A 20,068-nucleotide genomic window follows, 5' to 3' on the forward strand; every position below is an offset into this window, starting at 1 on the left:
GTAGGTTGGGAGCTGTGATGCAGCAAAGTAAGCGGGACATCATGGGTTCAGCTCTCTTAAGAGTCCTTGAACAAGACTCTCAGCTGGCGCCAAGAGCCGGTGACATCATGCTCTATTTCTGGCTTTCAAGTGGAGCATTCAAAAGCTAAAAGGTATCCATTAATGGGGACCAGCTGCATGGTTGAAAACACCAGTTCGTACCGGAGACCTGTTCTGAGGAGTCAAGTTGAGCTGCCAACCTCCCCAAAAAAATTTGTCAGTCTATATTTGCTGCAGTGTGTTGAGAGTTTTGGTTAAATAATCATGTCTTAGCCTGACGTTAAAGGGAAAAGCAGCTGATTCAAGTGTTTCAGTGAAGAGGAACTGGTAAAACAGATATATTCATTCAGGGTGGAGGCAAAATAAACAGAAATAGTGGCTTTTGGAGGGAAGATTACATTTCCAGGTCGGCACTGTGAGACGCACTAAGTATTGGTCATAACCTCATTTCACTCTGCTCACTTAAGTGGCTCTCAAGGGACCAGTTCTCTATTCGGGTAAAGCCAGCAAGCAGCATGAATATATGTGTGTGTGAGTGTGTATTTGGGTGTGTGTTCCTGAGGATGGGACTATGCATGCATGTGTGTGTGTGTGTGTGTGTGTGTGTGTGTGTGTGGGGAGTAAGATTTGAAAATTTCTGTATTTCTTGCCTCAGGGCCTGAGTCATGCCCAAGTTCTTCCCACCGTGATGCAAACTCTAACACAACCCCCACCCCCCCGCACACCCTCCCTCCCCTTCTATCCCACCCACACAAATGAACGCTCACACACACGGAGATGGCATCAAAGTGTTCAGAGGGTGTCTGCCTACGCGTTGTCATTTCCGAAACACAAATAATTCATCATCAAATGTTATTTGGGGACATCTGAAAGGAAAAAAAAAAAAAAAAAGAAAACACCTGGAGATTCTGGAAAGTATCTTACTGCTTACTTAGAAGTGGAAAAGGGAGACTTAGTTATATCACCCAGCACAGGACAGATGCTTCATAGAATTGAATAGCATTACATATTTGATGCACCAAAACTAGACTTGGTATAAATGCTGATTTCATTTACATGGCTTAACCTCCTAAACCACTAACCAACATTATAAGGGGATTTATCTTTCAGCTTTCTCCTTGGGGAGATGCATCAAGCTGGGTTATTTTTTGTCTTTGCTTCTGTTATTAAGCTAATGGCTGAAACTATCAAAGGCTATCAGGAAGTAGCTGGTATCCAAGTAGAGAAAGTACCACACAGGTCAGAAATCTGCATGATATCGTTAATTCTGACCTATTAACGTCACTAAACTATTTTTTTCATCTTGAAAATTAGGTAAGGAGGAGTAAGAAGATTCTTGTCTCAGGTTGATACAGAACATATTTTGTCATTTAATTTGGAGGACTTGTTGACCTGCACATTACTCATCAACGCATCACATGATGTACTGTAAGATACTCCACTTGCTAGCTATGTTTCCTACAGCAGCTGGTTTTATTTCACTTAAAACACTCTTTTTTATATCATATGACTAATCATCTCTGTTGATATAATTTGGGAATTAGTCATTGGTTGCCACAATAAATTCAGCATCTTATCAACCAGTTGGACCAAAGGCTCAACTCTTAGGTGACGTACAAAAAATGTGGGAAAAAAAAAAAACATTCAATCCTTTCAAACCTGCCTTGTGGTGTGGTAGTGATTTATGTTTTCAGAGGTATTTTGCATTTTGCATGTCTTCAGAGCCTACAGTGGTTACTACAGAGACAAAAAAAAATCATCTGATGAACTACAGCAAACCAAAGCTGCACTAAAAGCAGCTTGTCTGTGGTTATTCTGGGGGCAGAGCAAACTTCCAGAGTGAATCTTTCTAAGCACATAAAGACGTTGAAGGTATGTAGCAACGTAGACTGTTAAATTCACTTTTCAGTGTTTGGTTTTGCCTAAACTCAACCGCTACAATTTAAATTCTCAGTGTGATCTTTAAATACATTGACTGGATGAGACGATAATCCTAAAGCAGACTTTGCATGCAAGCAGCTGCTGTCTCCTTGTTCCTGCAACTTCCTGACTTTACAGCACTCTGGTGCCCTACTGCGCTGTTCATTAGAGAGATAATTACATCTGCAGGAGATCCTCCTGCACTGTCTTGTCACCTTGATGTGTCTGATCAGAATCCCTACCTCATCCCTTCCTCTGTTTCCCCTGCCTACCCACTGTCAGACAACGGTCAACCAGCATCCAGCACTTGGCGCTGGCACTAGCAGTGATGATTCATCCGGAGGAGGGCTAGATCTGTCTCCCTAATCAGACCCTAACCTTTCAAGGGTATTGATCAAGCATCTCTGTCAGAGCCATTACAGATACTTGATGCATATGGTGTCTGCCAAGGGCCCATCCCTGCTTCTGTCAATCTGGAGAAGATTAAAGGGAGAGAAGAATTAAGGGAAGAGAGGAAAAACAAGGCTTTGGTGGTAAATTGAGCAGAAAAACGAGAAAAGGATTCAGTTTGCAAATCAACGGTTGCGAGACAGGAAAATTGGAAAACACGCTTCTACTGCCTATCACAGTGTGAGTAAGAATATACCAGACAAAGATGGCCGTGCCAAGGACTTAAATAAGTGAATTCTCTACAAGTCTACAAAAATATGCTATTCGTGATATATTCTGATGTATTCTGATGTTTAGAAGCTTGTCAACTTAAGTAAAGAGGCATCATCACTGGTAACATAACCCGTCTTTGCACAGTTTCCTCCTCTCCTCCTGCCACGCATCAACCACACATCTAGCCTGCAGGCGGCGTGAACTAGGGCACAAAACAATAACAGTAATCATGGAAAATCATGTGCTGCTCTGGCGGAGGAGACCAGCTGACTGGCTGACTGCTGGAGCCCAGAAGGCCTTCAGTACAAGCAACAGAGAAACAGGGAGGGGGTGGAGGGTGGAAGACAGCGAAGAGAAAAAAAAAAAAAAAAAAAAAAAAAATCTGAGAGCAAAGAGAAGGATTCACCTCTCATCCTCTCTCCTCGATGAGCTTAGTCATCTTCGTTTCCACACTCTGCCTTTGTCAGGGAACTTCACCGTCTCCCCTCCCTCCTCCCACTGCTGTGCCACCTTCTCCTCGTTCATCATTCACCCCCACGAAGGTCCACAGAGTGGTACATTCCATGACTACGAACACCCATTTGGTGATATTGGCTGAAGCTTTAAGAAGGATGGGAGGACATGGCCGTGTGCCTTGTGGCCGGACTCTTTGACAAATGGCCATGTCATGTATGATTAATAAACAGTGGAGTAAAGGGGAAGGGGTCATTCACTTAAAGGGTGCTAATAGTGCTTACAACTGGAAAAATTCACTACCACCGTAATTACTAATCTTTAAATAAAATAGTCTAAAACTAGTCATGTGAAAACCAAGCTTGTTGCCGAGCTCAATCACCCTCTCATATGAAAGACGTTGCAGGAAATTCACTGTTGTAATTTCTACTGAAGCCAGTATGACGGTCATGAATGAGAAAAACCTCAGATCAATCGCCGCTGTGTACAGTAATCTAGTGCAGTCTTAGCTTTCATTACAACATCAGTGTGTGAGTGATCAATTGGCTGGTATCTCATTACTGTCTGGCTGGGCGGAGAGAGCATTTACATCAACGTCTGGGGATCTGAGACCGTGCTGTTGGTCCTGAGCGTCCAATAGGCGAGATTGATACATCCACAGTGACCAACACATTAATTTATGATTGAATTCTATTACAAGGTTTTGAACAAAATCTGAATGAAAACACAGCTTTTTGTGACATAAAAGTGACTAAAAGGAACTTTTAACTGGTTATGAAACAGTCTCATGATGCCTCTGATGCCTCTATATGACCTACATAAGCAAACAAGACCATCAGTAAGAGTTTTGGCTATTTCTCTATAGTTATTCTAACTAATCTGCCACTGGGTCAGATTCCCCGCGAAATCAGATGAAATGATTTATGGCACGGAAACCAGAAGAATCTTTGTTTACAGTACATGTAGCATTGTACCATGAGGGAGTACAAAGACGTTACTAGGATGAGAGGAGGACATTTCTCTTTGTTTGATAATGTTAAAAGTAAAGTTAGACTTGTTGTCTGCTCCCTGACTCATTTTGAAAAAGACGGCAGCAGCAGCCGTCGAGCGAGCTACAGAGTGAATGAAGAGAGCGAGCGGCGGTAGCAAGAACAAAGGAGTGTATCAGAGAAATAAAACATTTTCTGATTGCAGTTATATTCTAAAGCACATATAAATACGCCCACACCTCTGCACAACCCTACAGGAGGGTGCCCCATTGCTGGATTTGGTGCGAATGCAGCTTTACGTGTAAACTAGGTGTATGAACGATACTAAAACAAAGTTTACTTTGTTTCACCATCGTCATATTACAATTATTAATCTTACATAGCCACAAATGGATACATTACCTCATCACTATGCATCCTTTTACAACACAAGTTGGTGGTGCTCATGGGAAATGCAGTCTTCATTCTGGGAGACACTATGGCTTTTGTCCACAGGGGCCACAAAAATCAACACAAAATGAAAGTTCCTTGTAGTAATTTTAAATCTTTCAAACTGAAAATCTAATTTAGTCAACCCTACGGAGAGCAGTGACTTTTTGCTATATTCAAAAGCTAGTCACGTAAGATGTCTCATGGTTATGTTCTTATGTAGTTGGGAATCAAAAACGGTGCCCCGCTGCACATTTACATTTTGGTGGAGTCTCTACAATAGTCAATTTATGTGATTTCTTTCCTTCTCCTACATGTAAAGGTCAGCTGAGCTTCTGGCGATCCGTACTTGCTCAAGAATGGCCGCTGACACCCCACGATTAAAAATGTCATGGTGATAGGATTAAAAAAAAAAAATCACAGTGAACACACAGAACATTTTTGCTAATACCATTTGCCAAGTAAAGTGACTCTTGGCTTCACCCACTTAAATTAAAGTCAACAAGTAAAATCATTTCTCTCTCTCCAGAGCATCTCCACCTCTAAGAAACATCTGTACGGCTGAAACATCTGTGTGACTAAAACTCGAACGGAGGACTACAGCTTGGTGCGAATGAGCGGAAGATGCTGCAGAGAACATTAGCAGCAGCCTTCCTGGGTCCATGTTTGGCAACAGTAAATAAACAGCATGGGGAGAAGGCTCCCGCAGCCCCTCAGGGCCCTTTGAGTACAGTAACGCACAGCTGAGTGCTCCGGAGAACGCTGCCTGTCTGCCAGCTTGCCTGCATGTGTCACGATACAGGGAGTGTTGGAGGAGGGGAGGAGGGTCACATGTGCGCGGCGCTGCAGGCTTTGGGTTGTCTACACGCTCTACATGTCTTCCCCCTGTCTCTTTCTCTGAACTCCAGCGAGTACTAGTGCGGAGTCTCTCTGCTAGTAGAGTGACTCCAGATTGAGTGTAGCGGAGGAAATACGCCAAATAATGCAAGACACGGAAAAACACCAGGCTTCCGGATGACAGTGGTGCCCCTCGTTTCCCAGAGAGGCTTATAGTTAGAGGCAAGAGCATATTGCTCACCCTGTGCAACGAAACGCATGTTGAATCAGCAGCAGAGATGTAGTTCGGGGTGAATCCATCGCTTTATTTGCTGAACGAAGTTTACCCACCTGTTCATAAGTTAACAGAAACATTAAGGGATGCATCACAGCAAACTGATGATAGGTATATGAGGATACTAGTCTTCATTTTTTATATTGCTGGATGTTAGGCTGAAGACAATCAGACTGGTCATATTTACCCATTTTAAGAGCCATTCACTGTTTTATTAAGATGCAAGGAGATTGAGAGGACTCCAAAAGCAAGCCAAGCACCAATGGCCATTAACCTGGACCGTCATGTTAATAATAATGTATAATGCACACACAATGGAAGCAAATTTCCTCTTTGAGAACAGTAAAATCTATGTCTAGAACTTTCCAAACCCATGGGAAGTGACTATTTGACACTCAAAAGATAGATGTTGGTGGAGTATTCCTTTAAATATGATGCTCATGTAAGTCACGTCATGCAGTGATGAGCGTGTGACACATATACAGCTAATGGTTGCCTCTGCCATTCTTCCGTTCTGTAACAAAATGGCCTGATGAAATGAAAAGAAAAGGAAGACGGGGGGGGGGGGGGCATGGAGGGGTGGGGGAACTGTTGGGTTGTTATGCATGTAAGGAAGGGGGGGTTGCGGTGTTGCCTGGAAGCGTTGAGCGGGGACGGCGAGTGTCACTCCGATCAGTCGGAAGTGTCACGACGAGTAGCGGAGCCGTGACCTCTGATGGAGAGAGGGGGGGGGGGGGGGGGGGAGAACAGAGGAGAAGAGGCAGACACAAGGCAAAGCGCAACACAACAGAAAAGGCAGTGACAGCAAAACCAGAGAGAGAGAGAGAGAGAGAGAGCGAGCGAGAGATAGAAGGAAGAAGAAGAACAAGAGGGAGGGAAGTTTGTGGTGGGCCAACGCCTAATCCTTCCAGTGCTCCGGGCTTCAGGAACAGAGGAGTGATATCAGTAAAGACACATTCACAGCCTGCCTATCGCCTAAACGAGGCCACTTCTGTCTTTAAAAAAGAAGCTCTGCTGCTTCTCTTCTCATTCACCACCTCCTCTGCAATCACACACATAGAGTGGAGAAAGACCTGGAAGCTATCTATTGCCCTCTTTAAGAATCCCACTATGTGATTATCTGAGCATTGTTCCACACTGCTGGTCCCTCTAAAACTGCTGCAAAATTACATCTGTATTAAGAAGTCTTATAAAAGAAGTGTCAGATGCAGTGAAATCATTACAGCCTAATCAAGAAATAATATATTCATGAAACACTAGCACAAAGGTGATGGCTGACTATGTGAAATAAGCTCATTCTTACGCACATGTTGCATAAGAGCATGACTCCTATCTGCTGCACATCAAGGCACAACAGGGCCAATCCCCCCCCCCCTCCCTAGCTAAATGCCTCTGCAAAATTACCAAGGTGTAACAAAACCTCTTCATAAACCATTAGAGTAATGTTGATATCATACAGACCAATAAGACGATTAATTAATGGAATCGTTGGTGCCAGGACGCCGCTAGAAGGATCCCGATCACCAGAGTGACATCTGTTTTCGGCGAAGAGCACCCGGAAGAGTGTGTCAGCTCTGTCATTACACAATGACAACCAATACATCACCACAGCGCCACCACAGAGCTTTACTGTCGGCGGACATCAGTGAAATTGTCTGATAATGGAAATGTTATTTCACTTTGGCAGCCCTGGATGCTTCCTCTGGAAATGAAGTGGTGGGAATGTTTAGACGGGAGGGGAAGATAAACTCGGATTTGCTTTTCTTTGCTAGAACGGGGGATATGCAGAAAGGGTTCGGGTTTCAAATATGAGACAAGAGAGGAAGAAGTGAGGTTTTTTTTTTTTTGTCCTGTTTTATTCGGTGTGTGGTATTTCTGGGTGTTGAAAAAAAAGAAATCTATGAGCAGCATTCTGTAAGTGCTTAAGTTTTCTCTTTTTCGTCCACTGTGTAACTTCAGAGGAGGATAAAAGCCCTGTGGCTAAAGTATGAGCCGGAGACCAAATAACCCCGAGTTCAAACCTACAGTCTGAGTAGAATATGAGAGGAAGGAAGACGCTTGTAAAGGCATATTTATAACATCTCCACACACAGACGTCAGAATGAGGAGGTGTAAGTGGGTTAATTCAAATTATTCTAAAGGCCACGGGGCCAGAAGTAAAAAAAATAAAAATTCAAAATAGGAAGTATCATTTAACACTTCAAACCCCTTTTAAGCCTTAATGTGAGATCACACCAGAGTTAATACAGACACAGTGTGTGCCGCGCCTGTGTCTCTGAAACCATGCGGATTACTGTGCTATCGGCGGGCACCGCCTGCTAACAAAGTCCTCTTCTCTCCACCAGCAAACCTCTAGAGTCTTCTGGAAAGCGAACGGGGAGAGCGTGTGACTAGAATTACTGACACACTTTCAGAAAGTGATAATCTCCGCTTACTGTAGGAATTATTACGTAACACTTTTCTTTTTTTTCGACATATTGCTGGAAGATGAACAAACCGCTCCATAATTTCAAGCTCACGCTTTCCATTATGTTTCACTGCATCGATTGTAAACAAAAGCAACCTTGCAGTGTCATACAACCAACATGGTTGAATACACACTAAACATCTAATTATGCCTGGCAATTTAAATACTGACTACTTTTCAGTTTATTTTTTATGGATGTCTCAAACACGGTAGTGCAATTAAAGAGATTTTAAGTGGTTAAACACAGCGCCACAGGTATCGCACATAACAAAAGCAAGTGTATGCTCTATCCAGATAGTTTTACAATAACATCCACATGCAACTGGTGATTAGACCCCACTTCTCAAATGTTTAAAGAGAGACAAATTAAACAAATTCACATTTTTAAGACTCCCTTTTACTACAAACCATATTGCATGATTTCATTTGGACTTGAGTTTGTGAGTCATGTTCATTTAAACCTAATCAAGTGATGTACTGTAAATTAAAAGTTAATTACACAAAATTTCAATGAGGAACATTGCTGGGGAACAATCTAATTCACACTGCTCATATGCAAGCTCTACCTCATTCGGCAAAAAGGTTTTTTTTAAGTGTTCAAATAAGAAGAAATGCAACTGATAATGCAACTACAATCCTTATGCTACACTAAAGCAACAAGTGCAGGTGTGGTAAGGGTAAAATACACATTTTCTCCTCACAACTTCACCGAAACTTTAAAAAAAAAAGCTTCTTTAAGTAGCAAGTTTATCACAATCAGTGTCAGTAAAAAAAAAGCCAAAAGTGACATTGCTGCGGCTCACCTGTGGCAGGGCGGAGCTGAGCTGGCGCTGCAGTGAGTCGCGGTCGTAGATGACGTCCTGCAGGTGCTGCTGGGCCAGTCCGAGGCTTTCTTGGGTCTCCCTCAGCGTGTCCAGCAGCCGGTCCCTCTCGTCCAGCATGTTGACCATCAGCTGCTCAAAATGGGAGTCCGGGTCCGAGGCGCTGCTCTGAGAGCCGCGCTGGCTCAACGCCGTGTCCTCGCTGATGGTGGGCATCACCTCGCACATCATCTTGGCTCTGCCAGGGAGGAGACAGATCAGAGATTAGATAGATAGATCCACTGTTATTTGAAGTCAAACATGGTGCCGTTGAATTACAAAATGTAGAGTGGTGTCCTGCAGAATTATTGACACAGCTGATACAAATCAGTCTGCGAGGCGCAGTCTGAACTTGAGTATTTATTTTCTTTAAAAGCACATTTTTCATTCACTTACACTGAATCAACTCGATTGCTACAATGTTAATTTTCCTGCATCAATAAGGTTTCCTGTTATTTGCTTAGATAAATCCTGAAAAAAATGCTCACATTGGAAACATCAAGCGTGAACACTATCTTGAAATGATAAGCTTATGTTACATTTTTTTGTAAGGTTTCCTCCCTTCTATTTTTCTGTTGACCCTTTGGAAGAAAATAGGGTCAATATTTGAGCCTCAATGTAAAAAAAAAGTCAAATTTGATGTGTACATAGGAAGACAAGAGGCAGCATACGGCAGATTCAATTCATTTACTTGGTATATAGGTTATACATGTAGCAGATGAAACACATGAAGGAGGACAGATAACCATTCAATTGCAGGGCGAATAAAGATATTACATTTTGATAGTATATATAATAAAGATTTTCTAATCCAAATCACAATAAAGGGTCTTGCATCGCCTGGGTTTCCGATTTACAGCATACTGAAGCAACATTGACATTAGGTGTGAGCGTGGATCAAAATTCCTTGATTGGATTTGAGCTTACAGTTAGAATGAGGATTATGTTCATGGCAAAGATCTTTACATAAATAGCAAAAGCAAATGTGTGTCCATGCCTGTGTCTACTACATGTGCCTCTGTGTGAATCTCCACTCACTACTGTTTGCATGGCTGTGTGTAAGTGACTGGGCCTGACACAGTTGGAGCTTGGCTCAGTGTCACCCCAGCGTTTCAAAGCTGCAGAGACGTCTTGGGAGGCTGGGCGTTCTGCCCTAGATTTCACGCTTGTGGTGTTTAATGGGCCAGCCCAGATCGTGTTGCATAATACAACATATCTATGCTATAGTGGGTATGTGAAGCCATATTCCAGCTTCCCTGAGGGACTTAAAGTCTTCAGGAGTCATCCTAACCAATGGACCATATTCACACAGTGGCCATTTTCCTTTGACATCATGCTCAAGGTTGGAAGCTCGAACACTAACAATTGGTTGGGTTGTAAAGATTTGAACAGGTATGGTAAATAAAAAGCATGAGGGAAAAACTGAGAAAAAAACTGAGAAAATTACTATTAGTTAAAATAAGTAAGTTAGAGAGATCCTGGTCATTTTTTTGCCTATGTAGCTTAGCGCAGTGCAGGTGGAGAACTGTTAACATTAGCTTATCAAAAGACAAAAAAAAAGCCTTCCAACTACTCATAAACTTATTTACTTATATTAACAAGCAAGGCAGGTACTTCTAAGAACCACCTAATTTTGTTCAACATTACAAAAGTGTGCAAAGCCAGCGTCGAGAGCACTTCTGACATCCAGCATTCAGTCACTGGACTCAGCTGTTTTGCTCAGTAACTAATTAGCTGCTTGTTTAACAACAGTGTCTCAGCTTTGAATTCCTACACATGTTAAATATATGATATAATATGATTGTTTTTAAGTTGTTGAAAGGCACAGAGCTAGCTACTTGGCTGCTTGTCCTCTGTTCCCAGTTCACTGAGCTAAGCTAACGACATCTTCGACTAATCTCCTCGCTACTTAATACAGAGATAAAATTGATGTAAATCTTCTCATCTTACTCCCACTGCAGCATAAATGTATTCCTCTAATGTTCGATCATTTAACTTCAGAATAGCTGGATTTACCACAATGTCAAAAAAATAGCATACAGAAGAAGGACAGCCATGAACGTACATTCTTTCTCTACACTCTAATACAAACTTATTAAAACATGTCAGTCAGTCGCTCAATCTACAAGGCAACGATGATTCATTCAAACCACATTGTCATAGTAGGAAAAGAAGGTGTAAATAATAAAATTAAAGACACATTAATATAACAGAGCCATCATTAGTGTCATTATTAATACCTGTGCTTGACAAGTCAAGATGCATGCTGTAAATAGGCCTGTACCCTAAAGGCTAATGATCACTTAGAACAAACAGTAGACCTCCAGTGTGTTGACCCAGGCCAGGTTTCAGTATCCCAATGCCCAGACTTGGTTCCCTCTGGGTGGATTATAATGGTAGGTCTGTGTCTCAGCATGTTCTGGCAAGAGGCTAGGGTCTCCCATATCTACTCCAGGCGCCCAGCCAAACTCCCACCAGTTCACCATTCAGCCACCATCCGCTGCCGTTTAGACCTGAGAGACCGAGCCGGTGTGCTGCTTGGCTGGACACTCCACACATGCCAGCCTTCACTTGGAAAGCAGGCCAGCGGACAGACCGGGCCTTCGGTAATGCATTTAAAGTAGAAGGTAACAGTTTATTCCTACAGTCTTACATGTAAGTTATTCGATCAAGGTGACTTGTACATGTCTGCTTAAGTGATTTCACACAATTTCCAAAACTGCTATGAAGCCTCAGAAAAAGGTTCTACCAGAAACATTATTGGCACTGTTAATTTGGGGTTATTTCATATCTTCGCCTTTTCTGTGCAATGCAAAATGGCAACTATATACGAAATGCAAAATGGAGACAGTGGCGTCTCTTTGTTTCCAGATTCTTAGGGGTTACCTCTGAAATCTGACCTTTTACTGTTGATCTTTCATATCACTCACAACTTCTCAGTGATCGCACTCCACCGTGTTTGTCACAATGCACAGGCGCTGAAATGCGTGCCGGGCACATTAATGGGGTTTTATTTCTCCTTTAAGCTGTGCGGAAGCAAATTGTATTGAGGATGTTTTTCTGCTTCGTGGCACATACAATTCCCTATTGTCCTGTTCCTGCACCCTTATGCTTTGATCTCACTGTGACTGCCCCTTAAATCATCTCTGCTGTCTATGAAAAATCAATAAACGCAGAGGCAAAGTGCACTGATCTGCTTTTGTCTCCTCACTTAGACGTATAAAGAAGCATTCCTGAAAACTGAGAGCAAACCATAACACTTATTGAAACATTTATCCGCTTAATTGCTCAAAAGACATCAGGCCTGACAGAGAAATATATGCACACCTATTGCTTCCCCCCCCCCAAAATTCAGCTCCTCTGCTGCTTGATATTGCCAGCAAGTCATCAGTGTCTCTCTTGTGTGGAGCAGGGAGGCAGTAATGATGACAGGTAAGAGTTAGTCTGATACTTTTGGATAGATAAACACTAGTAATCACGCTCAGTGGGCAGTGTAAAGAACATGGGCTCTTATTGCCATCAGCTGGGATGCAGATGTTATCTAGATTGCACTCGCTGGCTGTGACAATACTACTTTCTCACTGCTGAATAGCCAATTTGATCCCCATTAAAATAGCTATTTGGTCTACAGATATTCATAGAGCCTGTAACAGAATGACTACTGATAGAGTGCCGTTCTATGCACATTTCCTCTGCACTGCAACATCACGGCACATTATGATAATGTACACTAGGAAATATGCCTTCAAAATCCACTAGCGTGTCCGACTTTGGCTTAGCATAAATGCATGTCCAATAACGCATAGGTTAGATTGTATCTGTCATGATAGTTGAGGGGAAAAATTGTAGCAATAGACTAAGAGTGTTGTATAAACAAGATGAAGTTTAAGTGACTGAGTTTAGCGCGGCTGGTTAAAGATGTTAAATGTGAGGCTGAAATTATGCAGGAATCACAGGAGGGAGAAACAGCAATACGCTCAATTGAACACATTGTGGGCCACAGATGCAATGAGAAATGCACACAGACAGGCAGGGATTATTGGGCTTTTCTCTCCATGCCATATGCCAATCAATGAATTATTCAGGGAGGGGGGAGAGAAGAAGTGAGGTTTTCTTCCCAATCAGTGCAACAAAATCCAGAGCCCTTTTTTTTCTGCCTAGCAGCCTCATTCAACCTCAGACACCTGGCACCAGGCTCGCGTCTAGCTGGCAGCGCAAACTTGCTGAGCAAACTTGCAACAAATAGGAAGGCAGAGAGGCAAAGTTATCAAGATCAAATCAGAAATGGATCTAATCTATCACAGCAAAACTTTAAATGACAATTCGGTTTCGCATTGTCCTTTTATGGGAAATTCCATGACTCATTCAGATGAAACAAACTGGTAAAAAAAAAAAACATTGGTATTGGACATAAAAGAAAACTGGGTGTAATCAAGGATTTTGCAGAATCGTGCCGTAACAACGCTCATGTCTGGCGATAAGGTTGACCGCTCCCATGCCCTCCTCAGGTCATCCCATTTTCTAGTTGTAGAAACTGATTTTGTTTGTGTATGACTTGTGATTCCTCACCAAGGCTATTGTTATTCCACCCAGGGCAGCATCTGCAAAGAAGTAATATATCTGCGATGATTATCTAGACTTTCTCTCTCTACAGTGGGATCAATAAACAGGGGAAAGATGACAAAATGAGCAAACCCCTGCAACTCAAGTTTCTCTGAGTAAAACCGAGGCAGGCAGGGAACAATCTATATATGGGACAGATGTAAATATGGCCACTTATGTACAGCCACTCCATTTTTTGGCGAGAACAAATCAGCAAGTCGCGGTTCATTTCCTGAATGTCTTCTGTTAATCTCATTAATGGGAACAATTGGGTGAGTAGATAAGGAGCAGCACACAAAACAGCAGTATGTTTCTGAGCAGTATGGCGACGCGAGGCGAATTCAGCACTATTCACCACCTGGAAAACATCAAAAGACATGTGGCGTACAAGCGTATGCAGAACAGGAAGAGGACTGAACACGACACTGTGGCTTTGGAGATAAGCTGTACTAAAACCCCAAAATACAACTATATTTATTTAAAATAGCTGTTTAAAGCTTTATCATTAAGTATGGAATTCACAACTCATTAGCTAAGAAGAAGGTCATTTAGAAATGAGTAAAACAAAACAAAGTAGGCCCAAAAAAAAGCCCATTAAAGACCTAATCTTTTATCAAATGTGAGGTCAACTTTTCAAACATTTGTAACGCCCTATTAGGTTCATTCAAGCTCAGTTCCTCGCAACATGAGTAGTGAATCTAAGGCCAAATTATTTTGATGATAATGCACTTCACTTACATCACTACCGCAAACACTAGGGCTGATTACACACGTCACTTTTGCGGCTGCCAGGAGAGATGACTACTGGGAAATTGCACTTTTAAATAATGTCTGCGTTTGATTTCTTGGCATGCAGCTGAGCGCAAAGTGCTCCTACAGACTGCATTGATGGGCTTAAAGGGTAATGGAAAAACTGTTGCACGCCGCTCTTTCCCATTTTGGCATCCATTGCGGGCCGACAGGTGGGAAAAGTGTGACACAGCATTTTTGTGAATGGAACGGGCCAGACTGCATGGTACACTCATAGTGCTGAGAAATCCCATTCATATGGCTTCCCTGCACCAGAGAGACTTCTGACAACCGAGGGATAGCCTGCCAAGAAAACAACAATTCAATTTAATCACTGCCACAGGAACATACAATAGCGCTCAAGCAGGGATCTACTGAGTGGATGGATCAAACTATTAACTCATATCCAACACTGCAAGCTGAACTGGGACCGTCAGTGTGATTTTCTGTGGTGATGCAACATGACAAAAGATCAATATTGGTACCAACTGATGATGAGGTGAAAACTATAATTATTGAAACATAGTGAAAGTCTCTGGGAAACTTAAAAGAGTAATTGAACATCGGCATGTTCTCATAAAAATGTTGCACAACAGTAACACTGCATCGGGCTGTGATAGCTGCAGTGCCATGTGACTGGTTTCAGGCAGGGCCATGGCCACCACTGAGGTCACATTCTTTGTATTTTTTTCCGGGAATTTGATGGCTTTGAGCAACATGAGGTGCAGTTTATACTCTACAAATAAAAAGTTACACAGGGCAGTTGTCAGCTCAAGAGAGCCAAGGTAACCTTTGCTGAGCGGTTGACACCGTGGCCTCAAGTAGCAATTGCAGCATAACTGTAAGAGTAGCGCAGGTAGTAGAGTGATTAAAGGATAGGTTCACAAGTTGTCGTTCTTAAAACAAAATTCAGGTGCTCATATGAACACTGAAACAGGTTTTGCTTGCTTTCTTTTTCATTAGCCGTCTGAGTTAGTCAAATAAAATGGTTATCTTCAATAGTTACAGTTTTTTTTTTTAGTAACAAAAAGAGGACATTTCGCTCTAAAAAGACAGTCACTTTGAAAGATATCGACTTGATTGGACTAATTTGGCAGCTGAAGCCTCATATCAGCTTCAAATAAACTTTTAAATACATCTCTGCACAGAGGGAACACTGGATTTTGTCCCCCATCACTTAGATTGAAGTACATTATGAAGAACAACTTAAAAAATCATTAACATATCCTTTAAGCCGGCAAACTGACTTAGTAATGCCAGTTACAAAACAGTATGTACTGTATAAAGACTTAACATTTTTGTGTGTTTAAGGTTCATTTACTAGCTTTTTCTAGACTTTTTAACCATATCTCACAGACTTCCTCAGCTAATGTGTGTGTGTGTGTGGGGGGGGGGGGGGTATTGAATGGTCTCTGGTGTCAGATGTGAACGGCCTCCTTCATCTTTGTCTGGCCATCCACTGACTCCTGGTCGATGACGTTGTCCCCTTCTCCCAGACCAGTTTTGAACTGGTGTTTCCAGATAGCTGATGTTGTCTGTTTCCTGTGTTCATTCAGTATCTTATCCAGGGATGTCGTCTACCCTACAGCTGCTGCAAGTGATGTCATATACCACCCAAAACTTCCTCTCTGAGGGCTCCTGTCCTCAGGGTGTACAAGCAGAAATCTTAAGGCCCAGCCATGTAAGGGATCAAAGTAGGAAAGTATTAGGTCATGTGATGACACCTGAGTGAGCTCCGTTCCCTGAAGAGGGTTGCAAGATAGGGTTGAAAGCTCCAGGAGAGATTGGTAAATGAACCTTGAATATTTTTTTTTTATCACAGATATGTGTTCTCAAGGTCAAGAATGAACTTTCATGCTTTGTAGCTAACAATAGCCATCATAAACTTGAGCAAGGGTGTATTTTATTGCCTGTGAATTCAACACTTCGTTCAAGGAAGAATTTATTCTTTCAAAAGCGTAGTCTCGCTTTTAGTTTGAGGCATTTTTGTTGGAAATACAAGGTTTCCACTAAATAACGATGGTGGAATTTTCAAAAGCAAATACTGCACTTCAGATTTTTATAGTACAATAAAATTTCACTCTTAAATATTTATATATTTATTTAACTCTAGGAGAGGAAAAATAAATTTGATTAATATTTCCCCGCCAGAATGTCATTCCTTTAACGTGCAGAAGACTCTTTGAAAACAGCATTTAGACATCACATGCAGGGAAACCTTGAGACACATTTTATTAAAACATATAGAATAATCTCCTACACACTCCTGTGAACACTCGCAGTCAATTAGATGGCAACATTTCACTGCAATGACCTTTGATTGGCATTTAAAAGCGAAAGACCACACATATAGAAATATAGGAACATATAGGAACATGGACAACTGGGAACCGATAAAAGCTAAAAGATGATTACTTATAGGCAATGTCCATCTGCAAAAAGAAATACGATAATTCATAGAAACATGAAAATACATTACTCACTCCTAAGAGCTTAATTCAAATTGACCATGAGTGTTGACAGTGTGAAGGAGCTTTGTTTTTTTTTAAATGAAATGAAGAATAAAATCCACATAATCTTATTTTAAAAAGGAACATCTGAGTCGCGTCAACTGAGCTCCTTCATCTGGAATGGATGCCGCAGTCTGAGGACACGCCGCACGTAATGTCATTAGGAGCACACCCAAACTTATTTTAGATATATGCTCTGTCAATAGAATCCCATCTGCCACACTCCAGATATTTACAGTCACTCTTTTGGACTTAAAATCTACTGACAACTGTTGCTTTGTTTGGTTGAATATTCATTTTTTTCCCCAAGTCAAAAAGTCTGCAAATAGCTCCGCACAGAGGAACATAAGAGGAGATTAGTCAAAACCCCGCTGTGACTGACATCCACAAGTGGACACTGACACACTGAGCAGTAAAAAGTGAATGAGACAAGAGGTGGGATAAAGAGGATGACATAGGTGTAGAGTTACACCCAGCCTGCTGCCATTAGGGAGGCAGGAAAGGGAGAGGAGGAGGTTGTGCATCAAGTGTGTGTGTGTGTGTGTGTGCCTCCATTTGTCTGAGTGCGCTTCACCGCTACCTGTGTGTGAGCATCTGCGAGGGGGGCTCTGTGTGTGTCTCCTGATGTGTGTGTGTGTGTTTGTGTGTGTGTGTGTGTGTGTGCCGGCTGTCTGTTCAACTGAAAATAAGTCTGCATGCACATGAAAGCATGAAAGGACAGCGTGTAGCCTTTAACATCGCCCACAATCCCCTGCAGCAAGGTCATGCAAACCATCAATCGATAGAGATTGAATAAGAGCACGGATGGAGGTGAACAAAAAAAGCAATAAAGCTCGGGTTGTAACAGATTTGAACCGTGCCGGCCACCGCTGCCAACGTTTCAGCTGTATTTTACCCTCCTCATTATGGAAGGTTTGGCAATAGTCAATCCTGGGCTATAAAAGATGCCTCTAAACCATCATTTTATAAACATAAAAGCTTCTGCCACAGGTAGCCCACCCTTGTGCATGACACCTCAAGGCAATAAAAGCACTGTCTGCACACCAGACGTAAGCAGTGGGGTGTATTTGCATGGTTGAGGTGCATCACCGGAAAGTCACTCTCTTCAATGCAAAACCGTTAAATTAAGCATACTGGCTTTGCATAATGCACCGGTAGTCTATCACACTTGACAACTGTGCATGCCACAACTTAAACAAAGATGTAAATCCACATGCAAATGCAAATATCGCTGTTTTCCTCTACTGTCACGGTTGCAAACGTTAATATTAATTTGCAAGATCAGACGGAGATCACACAGCTTTGCCTGCAGCGATTAACCTTCTAGCCTCAAATTAAGCCAGCACCTCCATGTGTGTGTGTGTCTTTTCATTCATTCATTCATTCATTCATTCATTCAGTACATCTGTGTGTGTGTGTGTGTGTGTGTGTGTGTGTGTGTGTGTGTGGAGGGGTGGTATGTGATGGAGGAGAGACAGAGAGGCTGTTTCATGATCTCTCCCTCCTTGGATCTCTGTAATAGGGGGTAATAATATTGTTTATAGGAGGGGCAGCTGTTCCTCCTATGACAGCTCCTCTTTTTTACTGACATTAACCACACACGCGCGCGCGCGCGTGCACACACACACACACACACACACACACACACACACACACACACACACACACACACACACACACACGGCCTGACTGCGGCGCTGATCTTGTCTTTACAACGCTCTAACATCTCTTCCTCATTCTCTGAAATGATAATTGGGGAGAATCCTTGGCCATTGTCTCAAGTGCATTACATCATGCCAGCCTCTCAGTCTGCATCCCGCCCCCCTTTAACTCTCTCCTCTGCTCTGTCTCTCCACACTGTGACAGCCGGACGTATTTTCTTTTTTTTTTTCCCTCCCTGCAGACCCTCGCAATGTCAACCACACACACGAAATGTATATAGCCTACACCATGCATCCATCCACGCAGGAACCATCCTACTCCTCCGATAATCACACATCAGTTGAGAGTTGAGGATGTGAAGAGGGCACCGCAGAAAATCACCTTGAGCCTGCAGGAATAGGGCAATGTAGGTCACCGCAATACCGGCGGCAACAGTGTGCATACTCACAATTTATTCCTTTACTATCACAAGAGGCTCTGGCAGCGGATCAATGACAACTGCAGTCTCTGCGAGCTATACCATCAAGCGGACAATCCTAGGAGGCTTCTTCAGTGCAAACAAGCAGCGACGCCGAGGATCCGATCGTAAAGGTGCGGCTGGTCCCCGCCGCTGGCATTGTCCAAAACCAAAAGAGCAGGAATAATCGCCAAATTGGCCGCGTCGGGTAATGACATTTGATTTCCGGGAGTACACACACCGGTTAAGGAATTATGGCATGTTACAAATTCTGCTGTGATAAGCGGAGCTGGAAAAGACCATTGTTGGAGCTGACGGAGGGGAGGCGTGCGGAGTCTTAAAGTTGCAGCTGTGCAATTCTTCCTCCTCTCTGTGGGTAGACATAATAATAGGTCAATAATTTTAATAATAAATTAGATCTAGCACAGCATTTATCCAAATCTGGTGTACAAACATTCATAGGATTAAGAGTTGTAACATCAAGCCCCCAAAAAAGAACATTAGCCATAAAAAAATCAGTAGTAAAATATCTTATAATGTTGAAAGTATAAGTACAAAATGTAAAATTGTTCCCTGCAAGAACCAGTATGATCATGCTGTTCTATAGTAACTGTATTTTTCCAGTGAAAGTAAAGCAGCTGTTCACCTTCTCCTGTCACACAGATGGTCTCTGCCAGGTTTCAAGTATTGTAATTGGGATTGCTCTGAGTCGCTGACGGTTGCATTTAGTCCTGTATTTCTCCACATATTTGGGAAAAAGAGAGAAACCCCCCCTGTATGCATACTTATGATGGGTAACAGTAGTCCCATGCAGGGGAGGAGGGGAGTTTCACATCAAGGATCCTCAAACAGAATCTGATCCTTTTTGACAAAATGTAGTCTAAGAGATTATGATAATAGACTATCTTACTGAATTTTAGATGTGTCTCGAGATAATACACGCAAAATGGCAAAAAAGCACATGCTTGTTTCATCTGTGGCTGTTTTTATGGTTTGGGTTAAACATCATAGTTCTAATGAAGGAAAATCTGAATGCTACAACATACAATCATATTGGACAATAGTGTGATTCCAACTTTATACAGTAACAGTTTAGGGAAGGTTCTCTCCTTGCCAG

The 20,068-nt window shown here is 42.3% G+C and overlaps 1 protein-coding gene across 8 annotated transcripts in view; it reads right to left on the reverse strand.

The window, feature by feature from the left end:
* ppfia2 (PTPRF interacting protein alpha 2) overlaps window positions 1-19,296 on the reverse strand; it is a 158,856-nt gene extending 139,560 nt beyond the window's left edge. For 5 of the 8 annotated variants that reach the window (XM_044342828.1, XM_044342833.1, XM_044342834.1 and 2 more), the window contains exons 1-2: window positions 18,943-19,296; window positions 8,875-9,130 (exon numbers count right to left, since the gene is read on the reverse strand). In XM_044342828.1, coding sequence (XP_044198763.1) covers window positions 8,875-9,123 — 249 coding nt within the window. In that variant the 5' untranslated portion in view covers window positions 9,124-9,130; window positions 18,943-19,296. The remainder of the gene's footprint in view (window positions 1-8,874; window positions 9,131-18,942) is intronic. The other 3 variants (XM_044342831.1, XM_044342830.1, XM_044342835.1) reach the window with 2 other exon arrangements.
* Between the last annotated feature and the right edge of the window lie 772 nt (window positions 19,297-20,068).

The sequence above is a fragment of the Thunnus albacares genome, chromosome 23 (assembly GCF_914725855.1).
Source record: "Thunnus albacares chromosome 23, fThuAlb1.1, whole genome shotgun sequence".
Taxonomy (NCBI): Eukaryota; Metazoa; Chordata; class Actinopteri; order Scombriformes; family Scombridae; genus Thunnus; species Thunnus albacares.